This window comes from Lissotriton vulgaris, chromosome 5, assembly GCF_964263255.1.
Source record: "Lissotriton vulgaris chromosome 5, aLisVul1.2, whole genome shotgun sequence".
In the NCBI taxonomy this organism is placed as follows: Eukaryota; Metazoa; Chordata; class Amphibia; order Caudata; family Salamandridae; genus Lissotriton; species Lissotriton vulgaris.
In genome coordinates, this window is record NC_141693.1 from 1,877,580,955 (window position 1) to 1,877,603,422 (window position 22,468).

Here is a 22,468-nt window from a genome sequence, read left to right on the forward strand (position 1 = left end):
GCCCCCTGTGGGGCAGGTGGGGAATGGAAGAGCTGTTTGCTAGGGTCAGTTTTGGCCGATTTTGTTACAGGGGAGCCACAAAACCGGTCCCCACCCTGGTGGCCAGGGCCGGACTGGGAACAAAAACCTGCCCTGGCAAAGTGCTCGACCGCCCCCCCCCCTCCACCTCCCCTCCCCACCCTCTGGGAGAGGGGGGGGCGTTGGGGATGCGACCCAGCTCTTTGCTGGGGCCGGTTTTCGGCCGATTTTGTGACAGGGCCGATTTTGCAGCTATGCTGCAAAAACGGCCCTGTGACAAAAACGGCCCCCAGGGGCCCAAAACCGGCCCCCACCCTTGCGGCGCACCGGGGGATTGCCCGGTGCCCGCAGCTGCCAATCCGGCTCTGCTGGTGGCCCACTGGGGAAACACCAGTTGCCCACTACAGCCAGTCCGGCCCTGCTGGTGGCCCACTGGGGAAACACCAGTTGCCCACTACGGCCAGTGCGGCCCTGCTGGTGGCCCACTGGGGAAACACCAGTTGCCCACTATGGCCAGTCCGGCCCTGCCCTTCACACGGTGAGGAGGCGATATCACCGATATAACCGATATCACCGGGGTGCAGTGGAAGCACGCTGAAACCCATTATGAACAGGGCATTTCCAGCTTGTTTTCGAAGGCTTTGAACTGCAGTGATTGGGGGCCTTGCAAGTTCTAACCTGGAGCCAATCTTAGGGAGAGGGATGATCTAAAAATGCTAAGCGTGGCACTAACAAAATCATTGCCGTAGAACTGAAACAAGTAGGATAGTGCAGAACCAACGACATAGGCAAGAGTAGTAATTGTACAGCAGTACCATCTGCTAGCAAAATATATTACTCCATATAAAAGTCTGCAGCAATGCTTTAAACAGCTTCCCGGAATGCTGCTGCTGGAAGTGTTCTAGACTGCACCTAACTATTACTGCTTTTCCATGCTGCGCGTGTTCTTTGTGACTTACGTACCAGACCTAACAAGGACAGATTCAGGATGGATAAAAGGAGAGGAAGAAAAGAGAAGGGATGAACAGATAAATTAAAAAGAAAGAGAAACAGGAGGGAAACATAAGAGGTAACTGGGTACAGCAGCTAGCTCCTGCCCGATTTCTCTCACCATGTTGGAGATGCCCCTAGTGTTCTCGGGGTTCAGCATGACGATCTCTGTAGTCACATGTCCTTCAACCGCCTCCGTCATCTCCTCCACAGTGCAGTTAATGGCTGGATCTTTCATCTTAAACCAGTTATCTGCATACCAGCCAATGAGGAACCAGACATACTTCTTCCCATACAGCTTCTCCTTGTACACCTGCCAGAGACACAAAGACATCATGAGCTTACATTATCCAATGCCCCATTAACACGAAATATCACAAAGACACCACCAGCTGCCTTTACCGGATGACCATTGATGCCAATAGATAATAGAAGATACCATGAGCTGACCTTACCTGATGATCATCAACAAACACCAAGAGACAACACGAAGATACAATGCGCTGACCTTACCTGATGACCATCAACAAACACCAAGAGATAACACGAAGATACAGTGCGCTTACCTTACCCAATGACCATCAACAAAAACCAAGAGATAACACAAAGAGACAGTGGCTGACCTTACCCAATGACCATCAACAAAAACCAAGAGATAACACAAAGATACAGTGAACAGACCTTACCTGATGACCATCAACAAACACCAAGAGATAACACTAAGATACAGTGCGTTGACCTTACCCGATGACCATCAACAAACACCAAGAGATAACACGAAGATACAGTGCGCTGACCTTACCCGATGACCATCAACAAAAACCAAGAGATAACACAAAGATCCAGTGAGCTGATCTTACCCAATGACCATCAACAAAAACCAAAAGATAACACAAAGATACAGTGTGCTGACCTTACCCAATGACCATCAACAAAGTCTAAGAGATAACACAAAGATACAGTGAGCTGGCCTTACCCAATGACCATCAACAAACACCAAGAGATAACACGAAGATACAGTGCGCTGACCTTACTTGATGAACATCAACACCATGAGATAAGACAAAGACAACATGAGCTGACCTTATCCAATGACTACCAAGAGATAACACACCACAGAGATACAGTGAGGTGACCTTGCCTGATGACCATCAACAAACACCACGAGATAACACAAGGATACAGTGAGCTGACCTTAATTGATGACCAGCAACACCAAGAGATAGTACATAGATACAAAGGGTTGCCGTAAGCAGATAGTCATTTACACGAAAAGATAACTTAGTGATATCACGAGCTGATCTTCCCAGATCGCCATCAACGTCAGGAAATAACACAAAGCTATATCGAGCTGACCTTAAATGATGTCTATCAACACCAAGTAGATAACAAAAAGGTACTTTGAGCTGATCTTACCCGATGACCATCAACACCGAAAGATAACACAAGGATACTGTGTGCTGACCTTACACCAAAAGATAATGCAAACAAACCATGAGCTGGCCGTATCTGATGACCATCTGAAACACCAAGAGATACCACAAGGACACTGTGAGCTAATTTTACCTGGTGACCATCAACACCAAAAGATAATGCAAACAAACCATGAGCTGACCGTATCTGATGACCATCAACACCAAGAAATAACACCAAGGTACTTTAAGCGGATCTTACCCGACGACCATCAACACCAAGAGATAATACAAGGGTACTGTGAGCTGACCCTACCCGGTGACTATCAACACCAAAAAATAATTCATGAGCTGCTCGTATCTGATGACCATCAACAGCAAGAGATAACACAATGATATTGTGGGCTGGCTTAACCAGATGACCATCTACACTAAGAGATAAAACACGGATACCACAAACTGACCTTACCTGATCGCCATCAACCTAGGAGATAACACAAAGATTTATAAAGCTGACCGTATCCGATGACCATCAACACCAAGAAGAAAACACAAGGACACTGTGGGCTGGCTTAACCAGATGACCATCTACACTAAGAGATAAAACACGGATACCACAAGCTGACCTTACCTGATCACCATCAACCTAGGAGATAACACAAAGATTTATAAAGCGGACCTTATCCGATGACCATCAACACCAAGAAGATAACACAAGGATACTGTGAGCTTACCTTAACCAGTGACTATCAACACCAAAAGATAATGCAAACAAACCATTAGCTAGCCTTACCCAGTGACTATCAACACCAAAAAATAATGCAAACAAAAAATGAACTGACCTTTCCTGATGACCATCAACACCAAGAGATAAAGCCAATGTATCATAAGCCAACATTACCTGATGGCTATCAAGGCCAAAAGATAACACAAGGATACAGTGTGCTGGCCTTACCCGATGATCATCAACAGCTAGAGATAGCACATTGATAACGCAACTAACCTAGCCTGATGATAATCACAAAACAAGAAGTAACATAAAGTTAGCATGAGCCAACCTTCCCCAATGACTAGTATCAACACTAAGACAAAATACTGTGAGCTACCCTTTCCCGATAATTATCAACACCAAGTCTAGTACAAAAGTGCGCCTTCTTATAGCTTTATTTTAAATAGCTACCAGAGATACAATCAACTAGGTTCAATCTATCAACACCAAGCCTAACCATTCAATAAGAACCAGATGGGGGCCCGTCTTATAGCATTATGTTACACCTACCATAAAATGAAGACTGTGCTTCCATGGCCTACAATAATGCTACTTACACTAACTCTAACAAGCCCATTAGAACTAGACATACAGCTGGCCAGGAGCTTCTCCTTCATCATCTACCAAGATATCACAAAAGGTGCAGTATCACCTATGAGAGCACACAAACACCAACAACAACCTTATCCAGTTAATAAAAACTTAAAAGTCCATCAAAGAGCTTACATCAAAAAGCTTTTCCTTCTACATCTACCAGAGACAGTAGAGAGATTCCATAACCTGAGATAGTTCTACCAATAATGATAATCAGATATACAATACCCAAAGAACATCCACTGTTCACCTAACAGAGAACCCACAATCTGATATCACTTTACTAACACCAATCACAGCCAGCCAACCAGAAGCCGGTGTTTATCAAGTAGCTCTTCTTGTACACTTAACATGAAATTAAAGATATATACTGAACTGAGGTAGCACACTACAAAAGATAACACCTGCCAGTGACTCCACAGGGATGAGCTGAGACAGTACTATATGAGCTGAGATATTACTATATGTCAAGTCAAGTCAAGTCAGAGAATTTATATAGCGCACTACATACCCAGAGGGTCTCAAGGCGCTAAGGAAGGGGGGTGGATTACTTGTCAAATATCCACGTTTTAAGTTGCTTTCTAAAAACTAGGTGGTTCTGGGTAAGGCGAAGGTAAGTGGGGAGTGAGTTCCATGTTTTAGCAGCCAGGTATGAGAAGGATCTGCCTCCCATGGTGGTCTTGTTGATGCGACGTACAGTGGCGAGGGCTTGGCTGGAGGAACGTAGTTGGCGGGAGGGGGTGTAGAAGGACAGTCTTGAGTTGAGGCATTCTGGTCCGATGTCGTAGAGTGATTTGTGTGCGTGGGTTAGCAGTCGGAAAGTGATTCTCTTATTGACGGGTAGCCAGTGGAGGTCTTTCAGGTGACCAGAGATGTGTTCGTTGCATGGGATATCTAATATGATTCTGGCTGAGGCGTTTTGGATTCGTTGGAGTTTAGCGGTAGTGCCTGCATAGAGGGTGTTTCCGTAGTCCAGTCGGCTCGTGACCAGAGCATGGGTGACTGTTTTCCTGGTTTCGGTGGGGATCCAGCGGAATGTTTTTTTGAGCATGCGAAGAATGTTGAAGCAGGATGAGGATACGGCGCTGACTTGTCTGTTCATTGAGAGTGAAGAATCCAGCATAACGCCTAGGTTCCGTGCGTGGTCTGTCGGGATGGGTGCTTTTCCAAGGGCTTCCGGCCACAAAGAGTCGTCCCATGCAGAGGGGGATGTACCTAGGATGAGGACTTCTGTTTTATCTGAGTTCAGTTTCAGACGGCTGTGTTTCATCCATTCAGCAACTTCTTTCATTCCTTCGTGTAGGTTAGTTTTGGCGGTGCTGGGGTCCTTGGTGAGAGAAAGGATCAGTTGAGTGTCATCCGCGTAAGAGATGATGTTGAGGTTGTGTTGGCGGGCGATGGTCGCGAGGGGGCTCATGTAAACGTTGAAGAGGGTGGGGCTGAGAGAGGATCCTTGTGGTACGCCACAGATGACTTCGGTGGCCTCGGACTTGAATGGTGGAAGGCGGACTTTCTGGGTTCTTCCGGTGAGGAATGAGGTGATCCATTCAAGTGCTTTTCCTTGTATTCCGATGTTGCTGAGGCGTTGTAAAAGGGTGCTGTGGCAGACTGTGTCGAATGCTGCAGAGAGGTCGAGGAGGATGAGGGCGACTGTGTCTCCATTGTCCAGTAGAGTTCGAATGTCGTCTGTTGCTGCGATGAGGGCGGTCTCAGTGCTGTGTTTTGCTCGGAAGCCAGATTGTGAGGAGTCGAGGGATTTGTTAGCTTCGAGGAAAGCGGCGAGCTGGTTGTTGACAGCTTTCTCGATTACTTTGGCCGGGAATGGAAGGAGCGAAATGGGGCGGTAATTTTTGAGTTCGGTGGGGTCCGCTGTGGGTTTTTTCAGAAGGGCGGTGAGTTCAGCGTGTTTCCAGTTTTCCGGAAAGGTGGCGGAGTTGAAGGAGCAGTTGATGACGTCTCGGAGGTGCGGTGCTATGACGGAGTCTGCTTTGTTGAAGATGTGGTGAGGGCATGGGTCTGTGGGGGATCCTGAGTGGATGGAGTTCATCAGGCGGATGGTGTCCTCAGTGGAGATTGGGTTCCAGTCGTTAAGGGTGTTCGCGGGGGGAGAGTGTTCAGCATGTGGTTGGGTGGGTTGGACTCCGGGTTGGTTGGCGAAGCTGTTGTGGATGTCTGCAATCTTGTTGTGGAAGAATGAGGCTAGGGAGTCGCAGAGGGCTTGAGAGGGGGTGATGTCGTTGGAGTTGGCCGAGGGATTGGAAAACTCCTTGACGATGTTGAAAAGTTCCTTGCTGTTGTGGGCGTTGTTGTCAAGTCGATCCTTGAAAGCTGTTTTCTTGGCCTTTCGGATTAGTTGGTGGTGAGTGCGGGTGGCGTTTTTGAAGGCGTCCTTGGTGTTGGTGGTTGGGTCTTTTTTCCAAGCTTTTTCAAGGGTGCGGCAGAGTTTCTTGGACTTCTTAAGATCATCGTTGAACCAAGAGGCCTTCTTGTTGCCAGGTTTGCTTTGACGTTTTTTCAGTGGCGCTAAGGTGTCGGCGGTGTTGGATAACCATAGAGTGAAGTTGGTGGCGGCTAGGTTTGGGTCCGAGGAATGGGCTGGGGTGTTTAGAAGGAGCGATGAGGAGATCTGGTCGATGGTGATTTTGTTCCAGTTTCTTTGCAGAGTTGGTTGGAGGATGTTGGTGGGTTTGGGCTTGTTGTAGGTGAAGTGAACGCAGCTGTGGTCAGTCCAGAGGAGATCCGTAGTGTAGCTGAAGGAGACATGATTGCTGGAGGTGAAGATGGGGTCGAGTGTGTGACCTGCGATGTGGGTGGGGGAAGTGACAAGTTGTTTAAGTCCGAGGTTGGCGAGGTTGTCCAGGAGGGTGGTGGTGTTGCGGTCGTTGATCTTTTCAAGGTGAAAGTTGAGGTCTCCCAGGAGGATGTATTCTTTGGAGGGGAGCGCGTGTGGAGTGATGAAGTCCGTGATGTCTTCACTGAATTTTGCGCGGGGTCCTGGTGGTCTGTAGAGGAGGGTGCCTCTGAGTGTGGTTTTGGGGTCGATGTGGATCTGGAAGTGAAGGTGTTCGGAGTTGGCGAGGTTGGCGTCAGAGCTGGTTGAGATGCGGATTGATTTCTTATGGACGATAGCGATTCCTCCTCCTGTGTGGCTGGTACGGTCTTTGCGAGTGATCTTATAGTCTTCAGGGATGGCAATGGTGATGTCTGGTGCGGAGGAAGCGTTCATCCATGTTTCCGTTAGGAAGGCGATGTCTGGAGAAATGGTGTCTAGTAGATTCCATAGGTCAATGGCGTGTCTGTGGACCGAGCGGGTGTTGAGAAGGATGCATTGTAGGTGGTTGGGGTCGGGAGTCAGTGGTGTGGTCGTAGCGGAGATGTTGTCGGTGCCGCTGAATTTGCAGGAGTAGCAGGAGAAAGGTCCATGGGTTTGTCCAGGAGCGGCTTGGACGCAGTTGGGGGAGCGGCCGGGGTTGAGGGCTAAGAGGGTGGTGGCATCGTAGGTGATGCGGGAGGGCTGGGAGGCGCGAGGGGCAGGGGGTCTGGCGCTGGGCGCGGTCCAGGCGCGGACGGGCGTAGACGGGCTTACCTTTGGCGCACCTTCGGCGCGGATTGGGCGCGGTCGCTGCGCGTAGACGCTGCGCGCGGGAACTACTGTCATATATGGGTGGTGGAGGGGGCGGGGGCGAGGCAGGGTCAGCTGGGAGGCGGGCGCGGGGTGGAGCTACGGTCAGGGAAACAACAAACAACAAAATGGCTGCAACTACGGGGAAATCGAAAGTAGCCTGGGGATGATTAGAAAGCACAATCGGGCACAAAGTGAAGCGCAATCTGTAAGCAAAGCGCAGGCTTGGCGGAACAGCCCAAACAATTCACAGCGCACAGTGCATACAATTCAATCAACAAGTACAGTGAGCTAAGCAGGCAGCGGCAGTGAAGCGGAGCAAGAGGTCGCGCTGGGGTGTGCTTGTAAAGCGCTACGATACCACAGAGTCAGAGCGTCGAGGAACAGCTTGTGAGTCACAGAGTCAGAGCGCTACGATACCACAGAGTCAGAGCGCCTTGCGAGGGTGGGGGAGCGACCTCTTCCGATCAGGTCAGGAGAGTCACGGCGCAGGAAAGGTGGTGTAGGTCCACGACTATCTGCGGGAGGCAGGGTCAGCTGGGAGGCGGGCGCGGGGTGGAGCTACGGTCAGGGAAACAACAAACAACAAAATGGCTGCAACTACGGGGAAATCGAAAGTAGCCTGGGGATGATTAGAAGGCACAATCGGGCACAAAGTGAAGCGCAACCTGTAAGCAAAGCGCAGGCTTGGCGGAACAGCCCAAACAATTCACAGCGCACAGTGCATACAATTCAATCAACAAGTACAGTGAGCTAAGCAGGCAGCGGCAGTGAAGCGGAGCAAGAGGTCGCGCTGGGGTGTGCTTGTAAAGCGCTACTATACCACAGAGTCAGAGCGTCGAGGAACAGCTTGTGAGTCACAGAGTCAGAGCGCTACGATACCACAGAGTCAGAGCGCCTTGCGAGGGTGGGGGAGCGACCTCTTCCGACCAGGTCAGGAAGAGGTTGACAATCAGTTGAATGCCGCACATGAGTTTCCCATTGTACGTTTACCAAAGACACCACAGATCAGAGATAATATGATCTGAACTAACACTATCCAAGAATAAACCAGTCGTCGCCAGACAAAAAACAAATAAATGTATCTCCACAGTAGAGTTTTGCCTTGTACAACATCTGGAGATGTGATAGGTATTAGGAGCGGATAGAAGCCTATTGATTATAACTACAAAGAGAACCAAACATACGTCCAACAATGCTTATCCATACCCACTTATAAGAGATATTGTGGGCTGAGATCAGGATGTATCTTAGAGATATCACAAACCATAACCTAATGAACACAAATAGCCATGCTAACTAGTCATGCTAACTAGTCAATGAGAACTATCTGTTCACCTATCAGAGTTGCTAAATGGATACCATGAGCTGCATTAACCTTACGAACAGAAACCCTGGATAGGCACTGAGAACCTTTGTAACCACTTTCAGAAAATATCTACTAACACTTGTCTGTTCATGCTATCTCCATGATGCCTTGCTGCAGCACTGTTGTGAGATGCTGATATGCCCTTCTCCATCAGTAATCACCCACAAACACACCTCACCACTCGCTTGTATTTTTGACCTCTACAGCAAGCTCATAATTCTATATGGAACAAGCCACCCGAAGGAACTCGGCCTCTCCTGCGTGCACACACAAGAGTCTTCCTCTATCCCTGGGGCACAACAGGATTCAGAATTGGATAGTGGTCACGCACCTCACAGAAGACTTTCCTGGCCTCGGTCTCATAAAAGAGGCCGACGATGATTCGGGCATCCTGTCGCTGCAAATGACAAAAAACAAAAAGGTTCATAAAACAGCTGGATAAGAATTAATGGAATAGTAAAAATCAAAAAAATGATCCAAAAGAGATAGAGAACAGAGAATAATGGGAGTATGCAGTTGAATAAAGAGAAATATGTTTTAAAAGGGAGTGACCATCACACCACAGAGGTCTAAAAGTCCAAACACCAACATACAGCTCTATTGTTAGGGCTGTTTTGAAGAGAATGGTGTGATAGATGAGCAGCAGAGACATGATCAAGGAGGCTTGTAACATGAAGAGACTAGAGAAGGCTAACCCTGAAAGGTTTTTAAGACCATACTCATATTTATAAGTGCAGTAATGAATGAATCTTCAATAACAACATGATAATCTTGAAGGAGGGATATATTGCAGACAAATCTAGATTTGTTAGTAAAATCTATTAGGTGTATTCATACGGGCTTGGTTCTTTAACTTCTGCGCAAGCTTTGAGGTGTAAAAAAAAGGGGCAGTGACCATTGGGCCTTAAAACCATTCTGCGTGCTGTACCAGCTCTATGAAAGTGAGTGATACCAGTAGATGTATCATTCCCTAAACGTTTGACAACAAGAATAGATGATGGATATAGGACCATCTTGTTGCAATATCAAGAAAGCAATGATATGGGGCTCATTGAGGGACTGGGCCCGAACGAACTGGACCAGTACTCTGAAACTATCACTGAGATAGTCAAACGATTGATCTCTCAAGTGTGCTTATGTAACCAAGGGACCAAAAATGTAAGATCCAGTGGATTAAATCACCCCTGGTTTGATAACGAGTGCCTAATAGCCAGGAAGAGATTGAGGAAAGCAGGAAGGGTGAAGGGACCTGCGGATGCTACGTGGAAATATGGCTATAATAGTATGAGAAAGGAGTATGGTGTACTGCTTAGCACTAAGAAGCAAGCCTTCTAGCAGACAAACTGGGATCTTATGATTCTCACTCTCCAAGATAAGGAGATGAAAACATTTTGGAAACTACAGCAGGGAGGGTGCACAAGGTCGGATCCCCAGGTGAGGTGCACGGTACCATAAAATACCTGGGCCAGTCACCTAAGTCATATCTAAAAAGTCACAAAGGACACTGTGAAAGGAACCTGGCCCAATATAGGACATTCTGACTACAAACCTTAGCAATATTGATAGCCTCTTTAGATTTAACAAAGCAGCCAGACTGGATAATCTTCCCACAATTGTAATTAAGTCTAATCATTTTTGGTGGGCATTCTTTTTCACAAAGGTTTTTATAGCTGTAACAAGGACAGATATATTCCCTCCAAGTTGGAAAGGTGCAATCATTCAACCTATATACAAACAAGCATTAGAAATGCAATCGGGCGCGGATTTATTTGAGTTTGAGCTAATGGCATTGTAAATGCCAATGTATTGTTGTATGTGTTATGGAGTGTGTTCATGTGGTGTGTACTGCTAGTGATCTCCTTGTGAGTGTGAGAATATTGCACCGTTACTGCCTGTGATGTCCTTCTTGTGAGTGTGAGAAGCTTGCACCTCTGCTGCCTGTGGTCTCCTTGTGAGTGTAAGAAGCTTGCACTGCTGCTGCCTGTGATGTCGTTCTTGTGAGTGGGAGAAGATTGCACCTCAGCTGCCTGTGGTCTCCTTGTGAGTGTAAGAAGCTTGCACAGCTGCTGCCTGTGATGTCCTACTCACTACTCTACTCACTACTCTACTCACTACTCTGCACTCACTACTCACTACGATACTCACTACTTTACTCACTACTCACTACTCTACTCACTACTCTGCACTCACTACTCACTACTCTACTCACTACTCTGCACTCACTACTCTACTCACTACTCTACTCACTACTCTACTTACTACTCTGCACTCACTACTCACTACTCACTACTCTACTCACTACTCTACTCACTACTCTACTCACTACTCTGCACCCACTACTCACTACTCTGCTCACTACTCACTACTCTACTCCCTACTCTACTCACTAGTCTACTCACTACTCTGCACTCACTATCCTGCTAGTACTCACTACTCTGCTCACTACTCACTACTCTCCACTCTACTCACTACTCTACTCACTACTCTACTCACTACTATCTACTCACTACTCTACTCACTACTCACTTCTCTACTCACTATTCTGCACTCACTACTCACTACTCTTCTCACTACTCTACTCACTACTCTACTCACTACTCCACTCTCTACTCACTACTCTACTCACTACTCTGCACTCACTACTCTGCACTCACTACTCTACTCACTACTCTACTCACTACTCTACTCACTACTCACTACTCTACTCACTAGTCTACTCGCTACTCTACTCACTATTCTGCACTCACTACTCTACTCACTACTCACTACTCTACTCACTACCCTACTCACTACTCTACTCACTACTCTACTCACTACTCACTACTCTCCACTCTACTCACTACTCACTACTCTACTTTCTACTCACTACTCTACTCACTACTCTACTCACTACTCTGCACTCACTACTCACTAATCTGCACTCACTACTCTACTCACTACTGTATTCACTACTCTACTCACTACTCTACTCACTACTCACTACTCTACTCACTACTCACTACTCTACTCACTACTCTGCACTCACTACTCTACTCACTACTCACTTCTCTACTCACTACTCTGCACTCACTACTCACTACTCTTCTCACTACTCTACTCACTACTCCACTCTCTACTCACTACTCTGCACTCACTACTCTGCACTCACTACTCTACTCACTACTCTACTCACTACTCTACTCACTACTCACTACTCTACTCACTAGTCTACTCGCTACTCTACTCACTATTCTGCACTCACTACTCTACTCACTACTCACTACTCTACTCACTACTCTACTCACTACTCTACTCACTACTCACTACTCTCCACTCTACTCACTACTCTACTTTCTACTCACTACTCTACTCACTACTCTACTCACTACTCTGCACTCACTACTCACTAATCTGCACTCACTACTCTACTCACTACTGTATTCACTACTCTACTCACTACTCTACTCACTACTCACTACTCTACTCACTACTCACTACTCTACTCACTACTCTGCACTCACTACTCTACTCACTACTCACTACTCTACTCATTACTCACTACTCTACTCACTACTCTGCACTCACTACTCTACTCACTATTCACTACTCTACTCACTACTCTGCACTCACTACTCACTACTCTGCTCACTACTCTACTCACTACTCACTACTCACTACTCTACTCACTACTCTACTCACTACTCAATACTCTGCTCACTACTCACTACTCTGCTCACTACTCACTACTCTCCACTCTACTCACTACTCACTACTCTACTCACTACTTTCTACTCACTACTCTACTCACTACTCACTACTCTACTCACTACTCACTTCTCTACTCACTACTCTGCACTCACTACTCACTAATCTGCACTCACTACTCTACTCACTACTCTACTCACTACTCTACTCACTACTCTACTCACTACTCTACTCACTACTCTGCACTGACTACTCACTAATCTGCACTCACTACTCTACTCACTACTCTACTCACTACTCACTACTCTACTCACTACTCACTACTCTACTCACTACTCTACTCACTACTCACTACTCTGCACTCACTACTCTACTCACTACTCTACTCACTACTCTACTCACCACTCTACTCACTACTCTACTCACTACTCACTACTCTACTCACTACTCTACTCACTACTCACTACTCTGCACTCACTACTCTACTCACTACTCTACTCACTACTCTACTCACCACTCTACTCACTACTCTACTCACTACTCACTACTCTACTCACTACTCTACTCACTACTCTACTCACTACTCACTACTCTACTCACCACTCTACTCACTACTCTACTCACTACTCACTACTCTACTCACTACTCTGCACTCACTACTCACTACTCAGCTCACTACTCTACTCACTACTCTACTCACTACTCACTACTCTACTCACTACTCTACTCACTACTCTACTCACTACTCTGCACTCACTACTCACTACTCTGCACTCACTACTCTACTCACTATTCACTACTCTACTCACTACTCTGCACTCACTACTCACTACAAAAACAACAATTGCCCCTGCTCTAGGAAAATATCATAAAGGCTTAGTAAGTCTTGGTTATGGAATACAGATTTATTGTTCATCTTGTTCTGGCCAACACGTGTTTCATCGCAGGGAAACAGACTGCGAATCTTCAGGGCCTTTGGAAAGAAAAAGCCGGAAGTAGTGAAATGGCCACGAGTATTGTTATTGCGCTAGAAAGCGTTGTCTGGTGATTCCTTGAAGAGTTTTATAGGAAAAAACTGTGCCCGGGAGGAGAAGAGTTTAAAGCTGTTACGCTAGAAGACTGGTATTCAGGCGGGTACACCAGAACAAGATGAACAATAAATCTGTATTCCATAACAAGGATTCTACCGCTTTGAACTTTCTTGCTTTTGATTCTGAAACACTATTGATGTGCGCAATTTACTACTGTACCATAACCAAGACTTACTAAGCCTTTATGATATTTTCCTAGAGCAGGGGCAATTGTTGTTTTTGTACAAATTTGTGTGGATTTGTAATCCACCTTTGAGCGGTTACGAGGGATTACCGCCCGCCCCCTTGCCTGGAGTCTGACACTCTGTGACACGATACTGTGCGGTTACTAGGGAGTGCGCCTGTCCTAATTCTGGAAAACCTCAAACCCTCCCAGTGACTCACTACTCACTACTCAGCTCACTACTCTACTCACTACTCTACTCACTACTCACTACTCTACTCACTACTCTACTCACTACTCTGCACTCACTACTCACTACTCTGCTCACTACTCACTACTCTGCTCACCACTCACTACTCTCCACTCTACTCACTACTCACCACTCTACTCACTGCTTTCTACTCACTACTCTACTCACTACTCACTTCTCTACTCACTACTCTGCACTCACTACTCACTAATCTGCACTCACTACTCTACTCACTACTCTACTCACCACTCTACTCACTACTCTACTCACTACTCTACTCACTACTCTGCACTCACTACTCACTACTCAGCTCACTACTCTACTCACTACTCTACTCACTACTCTACTCACTACTCTACTCACTACTCTACTCACTACTCTACTCACTACTCTGCACTCACTACTCACTACTCTGCACTCACTACTCTACTCACTATTCACTACTCTACTCACTACTCTGCACTCACTACTCACTACTCAGCTCACTACTCTACTCACTACTCTACTCACTACTCACTTCTCTACTCACTACTCACTTCTCTACTCACTACTCTGCACTCACTACTCACTAATCTGCACTCACTACTCTACTCACTACTCTACTCACTACTCTACTCTACTCACTACTCTACTCACTACTCTACTCACTACTCTACTCACTACTCTACTCACTACTCTGCACTCACTACTCTACTCACTACTCTACTCACTACTCACTACTCTACTCACTACTCTACTCACTACTCTACTCACTACTCACTACTCTACTCTCTACTTTACTCACTACTCTACTCACTACTCTGCACTCACTACTCTACTCACTATTCACTACTCTACTCACTACTCTGCACTCACTACTCTGCTCACTACTCTACTCACTACTCTACTCACTACTCACTACTCACTACTCTACTCACTACTCTGCACTCACTACTCAATACTCTGCTCACTACTCACTACTCTGCTCACTACTCACTACTCTCCACTCTACTCACTACTCACTACTCTACTCACTACTTTCTACTCAACTCACTACTCACTACTCACTACTCTACTCACTACTCACTTCTCTACTCACTACTCTGCACTCACTACTCACTAATCTGCACTCACTACTCTACTCACTACTCTACTCACTACTCTACTCACTACTCTACTCACTACTCTACTCACTACTCTGCACTAACTACTCACTAATCTGCACTCACTACTCTACTCACTACTCTACTCACTACTCACTACTCTACTCACTACTCACTACTCTACTTACTACTCTACTCACTACTCACTACTCTGCACTCACTACTCTACTCACTACTCTACTCACTACTCTACTCACCACTCTACTCACTACTCTACTCACTACTCTACTCACTACTCTGCACTCACTACTCACTACTCAGCTCACTACTCTACTCACTACTCTACTCACTACTCACTACTCTACTCACTACTCTACTCACTACTCTACTCACTACTCTGCACTCACTACTCACTACTCTGCACTCACTACTCTACTCACTATTCACTACTCTACTCACTACTCTGCACTCACTACTCACTACTCAGCTCACTACTCTACTCACTACTCTACTCACTACTCACTACTCTACTCACTACTCTACTCACTACTCTACTCACTACTCTGCACTCACTACTCACTACTCTGCTCACTACTCACTACTCTGCTCACTACTCACTACTCTCCACTCTACTCACTACTTTCTACTCACTACTCTACTCACTACTCTACTCACTACTCACTACTCTACTCACTACTCACTTCTCTACTCACTACTCTGCACTCACTACTCACTAATCTGCACTCACTACTCTACTCACTACTCTACTCACCACTCTACTCACTACTCTACTCACTACTCACTACTCTACTCACTACTCTGCACTCACTACTCACTACTCAGCTCACTACTCTACTCACTACTCTACTCACTACTCACTACTCTACTCACTACTCTACTCACTACTCTACTCACTACTCTGCACTCACTACTCACTACTCTGCACTCACTACTCTACTCACTATTCACTACTCTACTCACTACTCTGCACTCACTACTCACTACTCAGCTCACTACTCTACTCACTACTCTACTCACTACTCACTACTCTACTCACTACTCTACTCACTACTCTACTCACTACTCTGCATTCACTACTCACTACTCTGCTCACTACTCACTACTCTGCTCACTACCTACTACTCTCCAATCTACTCACTACTCACTACTTTCTACTCACTACTCTACTCACTACTCTACTCACTACTCACTACTCTACTCACTACTCACTTCTCTACTCACTACTCTGCACTCACTACTCACTAATCTGCACTCACTACTCTACTCACTACTCTACTCTACTCACTACTCTACTCACTACTCTACTCACTACTCTACTCACTACTCTACTCACTACTCTGCACTCACTACTCTACTCACTACTTTACTCACTACTCACTACTCTACTCACTACTCTACTCACTACTGTACTCACTACTCACTACTCTACTCTCTACTTTACTCACTACTCTACTCACTACTCTACTCACTACTCTACTCACTACTCTGCACTCACTACTCACTACTCTGCTCACTACTCACTACTCTGCTCACTACTCACTACTCTCCACTCTACTCACTACTCACTACTCTACTCACTACTTTCTGCTCACTACTCTACTCACTACTCACTACTCTACTCACTACTCACTACTCTACTCACTACTCACTTCTCTACTCACTACTCTGCACTCACTACTCACTAATCTGCACTCACTACTCTACTCACTACTCTACTCACTACTCTACTCACTACTCTACTCACTATTCTACTCACTACTCTACTCACTACTCTACTCACTACTCTGCACTCACTACTCACTAATCTGCACTCACTACTCTACTCACTACTCTTCTCACTACTCACTACTCTACTCACTACTCACTACTCACCTCACTACTCTGCACTCACTACTCTGCACTCACTACTCTACTCACTACTCTACTCACTACTCACTACTCTACTCACTACTCACTACTCTACTCACTATTCACTACTCTAGTCACTACTTACTACTCTACTGACTACTCTACTCACTACTCTGCACTCACTACTCTACTCACTATTCACTACTCTACTCACTACTCTGCACTCACTACTCACTACTCTGCTCACTACTCACTACTCTATTCCCTACTCTACTCACTACTCTACTCACTACTCTGCACTCACTTCTCACTACTCTGCTCACTACTCACTACTCTACTCACTACTCTGCACTCACTACTCACTAATCTGCACTCACTACTCTACTCATTATTCTACTCACTACTCTACTCACTACTCTACTCACTACTCTACTCTACTCACTACTCTACTCACTACTCTCTACTCGGCACTCACTACTCACTAATCTGCACTCACTACTCTACTCACTACTCTACTCACTACTCTACTCACTACTAACTACTCTACTCACAACTCTACTCACTAATCCGCACTCACTACTCTACTCACTACTCACTACTCTACTCACTACTCACTACTCACTACTCTACTCACTACTCTGCACTCACTACTCTACTCACTACTCACTACTCTGCACTCACTACTCTACTCACTACTCACTACTCTACTCACTACTCTACTCACTACTCTACTCACTACTCACTACTCTACTCACTACTCACTTCTCTACTCACTACTCTGCACTCACTACTCTACTCACTACTCTACTCACTACTCTACTCTACTCACTACTCACTACTCTACTCACTACTCTGCACTCACTACTCACTAATCTGCACTCACTACTCTACTCACTACTCTACTCACTACTCACTACTCACTACTCTACTCACTACTCACTACTCTACTCACTACTCACTTCTCTACTCACTACTCTGCACTCACTACTCACTAATCTGCACTCACTACTCTACTCACTACTCTACTCTACTCACTACTCTACACTCACTACTCACTAATCTGCACTCACTACTCTACTCACTACTCACTACTCTACTCACTACTCTACTCACTACTCTACTCACTACTCTGCACTCACTACTCACTAATCTGCACTCACTACTCTACTCACTACTCTGCACTCACTACTCTACTCACTACTCACTACTCTACTCACTACTCTACTCACTACTCTACTCACTACTCTACTCACTACTCTGCACTCACTACTCTGCACTCTGCCCTCACTACTCTGCCGTCACTACTCTGCCCTCACTACTCTGCACTCTGCCCTCACTACTCTGCCCTCACTACTCTGCTCACTACTCTACTCTCTACTCACTACTCTACTCTCTACTCACTACTCTGCACTCACTTCTCACTACTCTGCTCACTACTCACTACTCTGCTCACTACTCACTACTCTCCACTCTACTCACTACTCTACTCACTACATGGAGAGTTTGTTCTTCCCCCACCCTCCTCCCTACTCAAAAGTGGAGGGCAACATGTCTAACAGCTCTGCACTAGTGTGGTGGCCCAGATGTGCTCCTTGGGTGCTACAGAGCCTGCTGGGTGAAATCAGACGAACAGCTGTGGAGAGCACGGGTAGGCAAGGGACTAGTCGTAAAGTTACTGGGAAGCAGCTAGAGCTCTGCATAAGAACCTTATTCGTAGGCAGATGGCTGACACTGGAGATGGAGGAAGTAAATATCCATGTAGATGAGTCTATTGGCATCCATTAAAAATGTTTAATTCAGATTTTAAGTCAATAATTTTTGCCCACAGTACCACATAACTCGAGCTGCATTTTCAGACAAAATTGTGTGCACTTTTTAAAAAAAATATTATTATTTCATACCGAACTGTTATTATTTCATACCCTTCTTCCATATTACGGTTAAGTCCCAAATAATGGCATGCCTTGACTGGGGACTGTGGTATATATATTATTTTGGGCCTCACACTCCAGTGAAGAAATGTTTTAAACTTGTTTTCCTAAAAACATCTTTCTGGAAAGTTCAAGATGGGCCAGAATTTACCTGCTTATGTAGTTCACGAGATTTGCAGATTTGATTTTGCCGCCATGTTGAAAATGCCCCACTTGCTAACCGTGGAACCCAGGCCTATTTTTCAAATGCCCTGTGTTACCCACCATCTTGTTCAGGGCGCTCGCCCTTTCAACACCCATTTTAAATAAAAAGTTTCATCACAGTCAGCCAAGCAGAACAGCACTACAAGCTTTGTTATCGTCTGACAATTCCTGTCATTGGAAACTACCTGGAAGATCTGAGGCTTTTCTACTCCAGTGCACTGACCAAGGAAAAGTGTTCCATTAGCTCTGCACTTTAATGTTTGCTGCCCTTCAGGAGGAAACGGAAAATGTGCTTTTTGTGTTTGTCTGCTATGCTTCGCTCCCTGCCCTCTGCTGGTGTCAGTATTAGGGATCTTTATGGTAGACGCACACTCTATAAACGTACACATAGCACACACCCCTTGTTGTGTGTCTTTCATGTCATTGACAAGTATGCTAGCCTCGTCGTCTCTGTTGCTGGCTAGTGCCTGTCCGGGTGGAAGTGGGATGGGTCGCAGACATCAAAGGGCAGTCCCTGCCCGTTTTATGCTTGCAGAGTGGAGGTATGTGTCAGCCAATAGAGAGCCTGCTATCAAATGATTGTGACTGCGCATTCACCCCCCTGAATGATACTTATTTCATCAACCTCCAATGGAGTAAGTCTGAATTGGCACACCTGGATTTTCCCAAGTAACCTATAAAAATTCACCCGAATATCTGCATAAATCACTTGACCTCACTGAGGCGGCTGGCTTCTGCTGTGAACACGGGGTTTTGAAGTGCCATAACAGATGCGGGTCATTCGTGCCAGTCGGGTTGTGCCCGCCGCGACATTTTTGCCTGCGTGCGCTTAACAATATCACCCCGTGCAATGGATGCTTGTTAGCAGGCTGCGTTTGCACCGCATAACCACACGACCAACACCTGCTAAGTTGTTCTCCAACAATATAAGTGAAGGTCCGAAGTGTGTTGTACACCACCTGGGAGCATGGTGTGTCGCCTTGAGGCCTTCGTAAGAAGGGTCTTCCTCTTCCGCCATGCGCCATCCTCAGCATTACCGAGTCCACGGTGCGCCCCAGCCCCTACGCCGTACCTGCCACTGAATGTCCTCTTTGTGCGTGGAGACAGGGCCCTCGCGGGCAGACTGTTCATCTCTGCAGTATTACTTACCTGAGCATCAACTCTGAAGAAAAGCTGCATTGTTCCTCTGTGGGGGGAGGAATGCGTGTTTGAAAATTCTGTATATTTTCTCTGGGTGCGGGTGCGCGAAAGGTAAATGTTAAACGCGCGCATGATACATGCAATGCAATGGTGAACGCGCTCGCACCATCTGGATTGCATTACACGGGCACTCTGACAGCTCCTAATTAAGATTAATCACTCTCCGTGCTCGTTCGCGCACAGAATATGCCATGAAACTAACATCAATGACGGACGAAAAGTAAATATAGCCTATCACGTCAAGGCTACTAAATAGACAGCACAGCGAAGACGAATCACTAGGCAGATGCCATAAAACACTAAGGAATGTGTCTGGCCAGAGCCCTAGAGATCCTTTTTTTTCTTTAACATTAGGAGCTCGAAGCTCCGCCCACTTCGTGTGCGTAGGCCGAGCCCTAAAAAGGGGGACAAATGATCAGAGTAATTTCCGCTTAACCCGTTCGCTGCGTTGCGAATTTCGCCACAGTGCGGGTGGATTTTACTTATGCGGAAATGGGACATCCCCCAGCCGTCCGACGCACACGCCCACCGTGACGTCAGACGGCTGGGGGGCGTCCGACGCATGGAAGGCGTTAATAAGCCTTCTGGACGTCGGTGCAAAATTTTACTCAAAAGTAATACTTACCTCCTTGAAGAACTGGATTGAGGGTAATGATATTTTCCCTATAGAACATGGAGGCTTCAGGCGAAGGCACTCAACCCTTGATCACTGTTTTAGTTTTTTGGGCTCAGGCGCAAAAAGCGATGGAAACTACTGGGAATTATTTTGTTCTTTTGTTGATTTTAGCTCTGGTTTTGATTTAGTGGATCGTAGTATCCTGTGGGAGAAGGTGCGTCAATTATCAATTCCCACCTGCTTATTAGCTATACTACAGGAACTTCATTCACAGAATTGGGCCCAAGTGGTGCTCGATTTAAACGGGGCCCTCTCAGAAAAAAATCCATTACAGAATGGGCTGAGGCAGGGCTTGTCCTGGCCCAATATTGTTTTCTGTGTTCCTTGCAGATCTCCCTAAAATCCTTGCTCCCACCAATTCCTTGCTGAAAATTGGGTATGGAGGGGTGGGGGGGGGGATGCAGCCATATCTCCTGCCACTTTTTTGCAGGTGATTTTGCTACTTTAGACTTGACCCAAGTAGGCCTCCAGAGGAAATTGCATAGATTTAATATATATTGAGAGGTAAACAAGTGTAAGGTTAACCTGGAAAAAGCAAAAAATACAGTTTTTTGGGAAACATAGTTAACCATATAAGTGGTTCCTGGGAAGCAGGAAGGTGGAGGTAGTTACCTCTTATAAGTACCTAGGAATAAAATTCCCTAAAGAATTTAACTGGGGTCTACATAAAGAAACTGGAGATAAGTGCAGCTTTAACTATCGGAGCACTGGTGCGATTTAAGAAATCTTTTGGTGGTACTTCATCGACTCCTTTCCTAACAGCCTATAATGCGAAGGGCCCCTCTCAATGTCTTTATGGGGCTGAACTATGGTCTTTAAGTTCGGAGGCAAGTTGGGAGAAGGCTGAGGAGTAAATGTATGGAAAGATTGTTCTGTCGGCCTAAAAGTGCGAATGGCTGGGCCATAAGATTAGAAGAGGACTTGCAGGCTCGGAATTTCCTGGTCATTACATCAATCCTGAGATTTTGGGATAAACTGGGGACAGCGGATGCTCAAAAGGTATCGCTCCTCTGTGCAAAGGACATTGTGAGGAGCGAACTGAGCTGGGTGGTGCAGACCAGGACTAGGTTAGGGAAAATTGCTGCTGCTTTACAAATGGAAAGTTTTAAGCTGGCGGAGTCCTCCCATCTATCAAAAGGTAAATTGAAAAAGGCATGTGGAAGAGAATGAAGGTTGTTGGAATTAGGGTACCTAAAGAACAAACCCATTGTAATTTATATTTTGGAATCATGAGAGAACCAGAGGGCGTTCCTGTATATAGCCGCACTGCCCAATATCCAGTTACATTAATCACTCTTCAAATTTTGAGTTGCTCTGAATGTGCACTATTTAAAGCCTGGCAAGTTTAATGCACTTTTGAATGTTGTAAATAAAAGTATGTGTGGTCTAGGTTTTCAAAAGACATCTTTTATTAGACTGTTTACATTTTTAAAGGATTTATTGTGGGATATAAGAACAGCATTTTAGAAAATATAATATTTCTCATCGGACTAAGCACTTGCACTTTTGACGAACCTGGAATTTGTAGAGGTTGCATGTGCCCT

At 45.9% G+C, this 22,468-nt stretch overlaps 1 protein-coding gene across 3 annotated transcripts in view; it reads right to left on the bottom strand.

Annotated features, from left to right (window-relative positions):
- Positions 1-22,468, bottom strand: part of GABBR1 (gamma-aminobutyric acid type B receptor subunit 1) — a 750,676-nt gene that overhangs the window by 86,460 nt on the left and 641,748 nt on the right. For all 3 annotated transcript variants that reach the window (XR_015296080.1, XM_086924382.1, XM_086924381.1), the window contains 2 exons: positions 9,106-9,171; positions 1,130-1,321 (listed from right to left, as the gene is read on the bottom strand). Coding sequence is in view for 2 of the 3 variants with exons in the window: in XM_086924382.1 (XP_086780508.1) it covers positions 1,130-1,321; positions 9,106-9,171 (258 nt within the window). In the remaining variant the exon portion in view is untranslated. The remainder of the gene's footprint in view (positions 1-1,129; positions 1,322-9,105; positions 9,172-22,468) is intronic.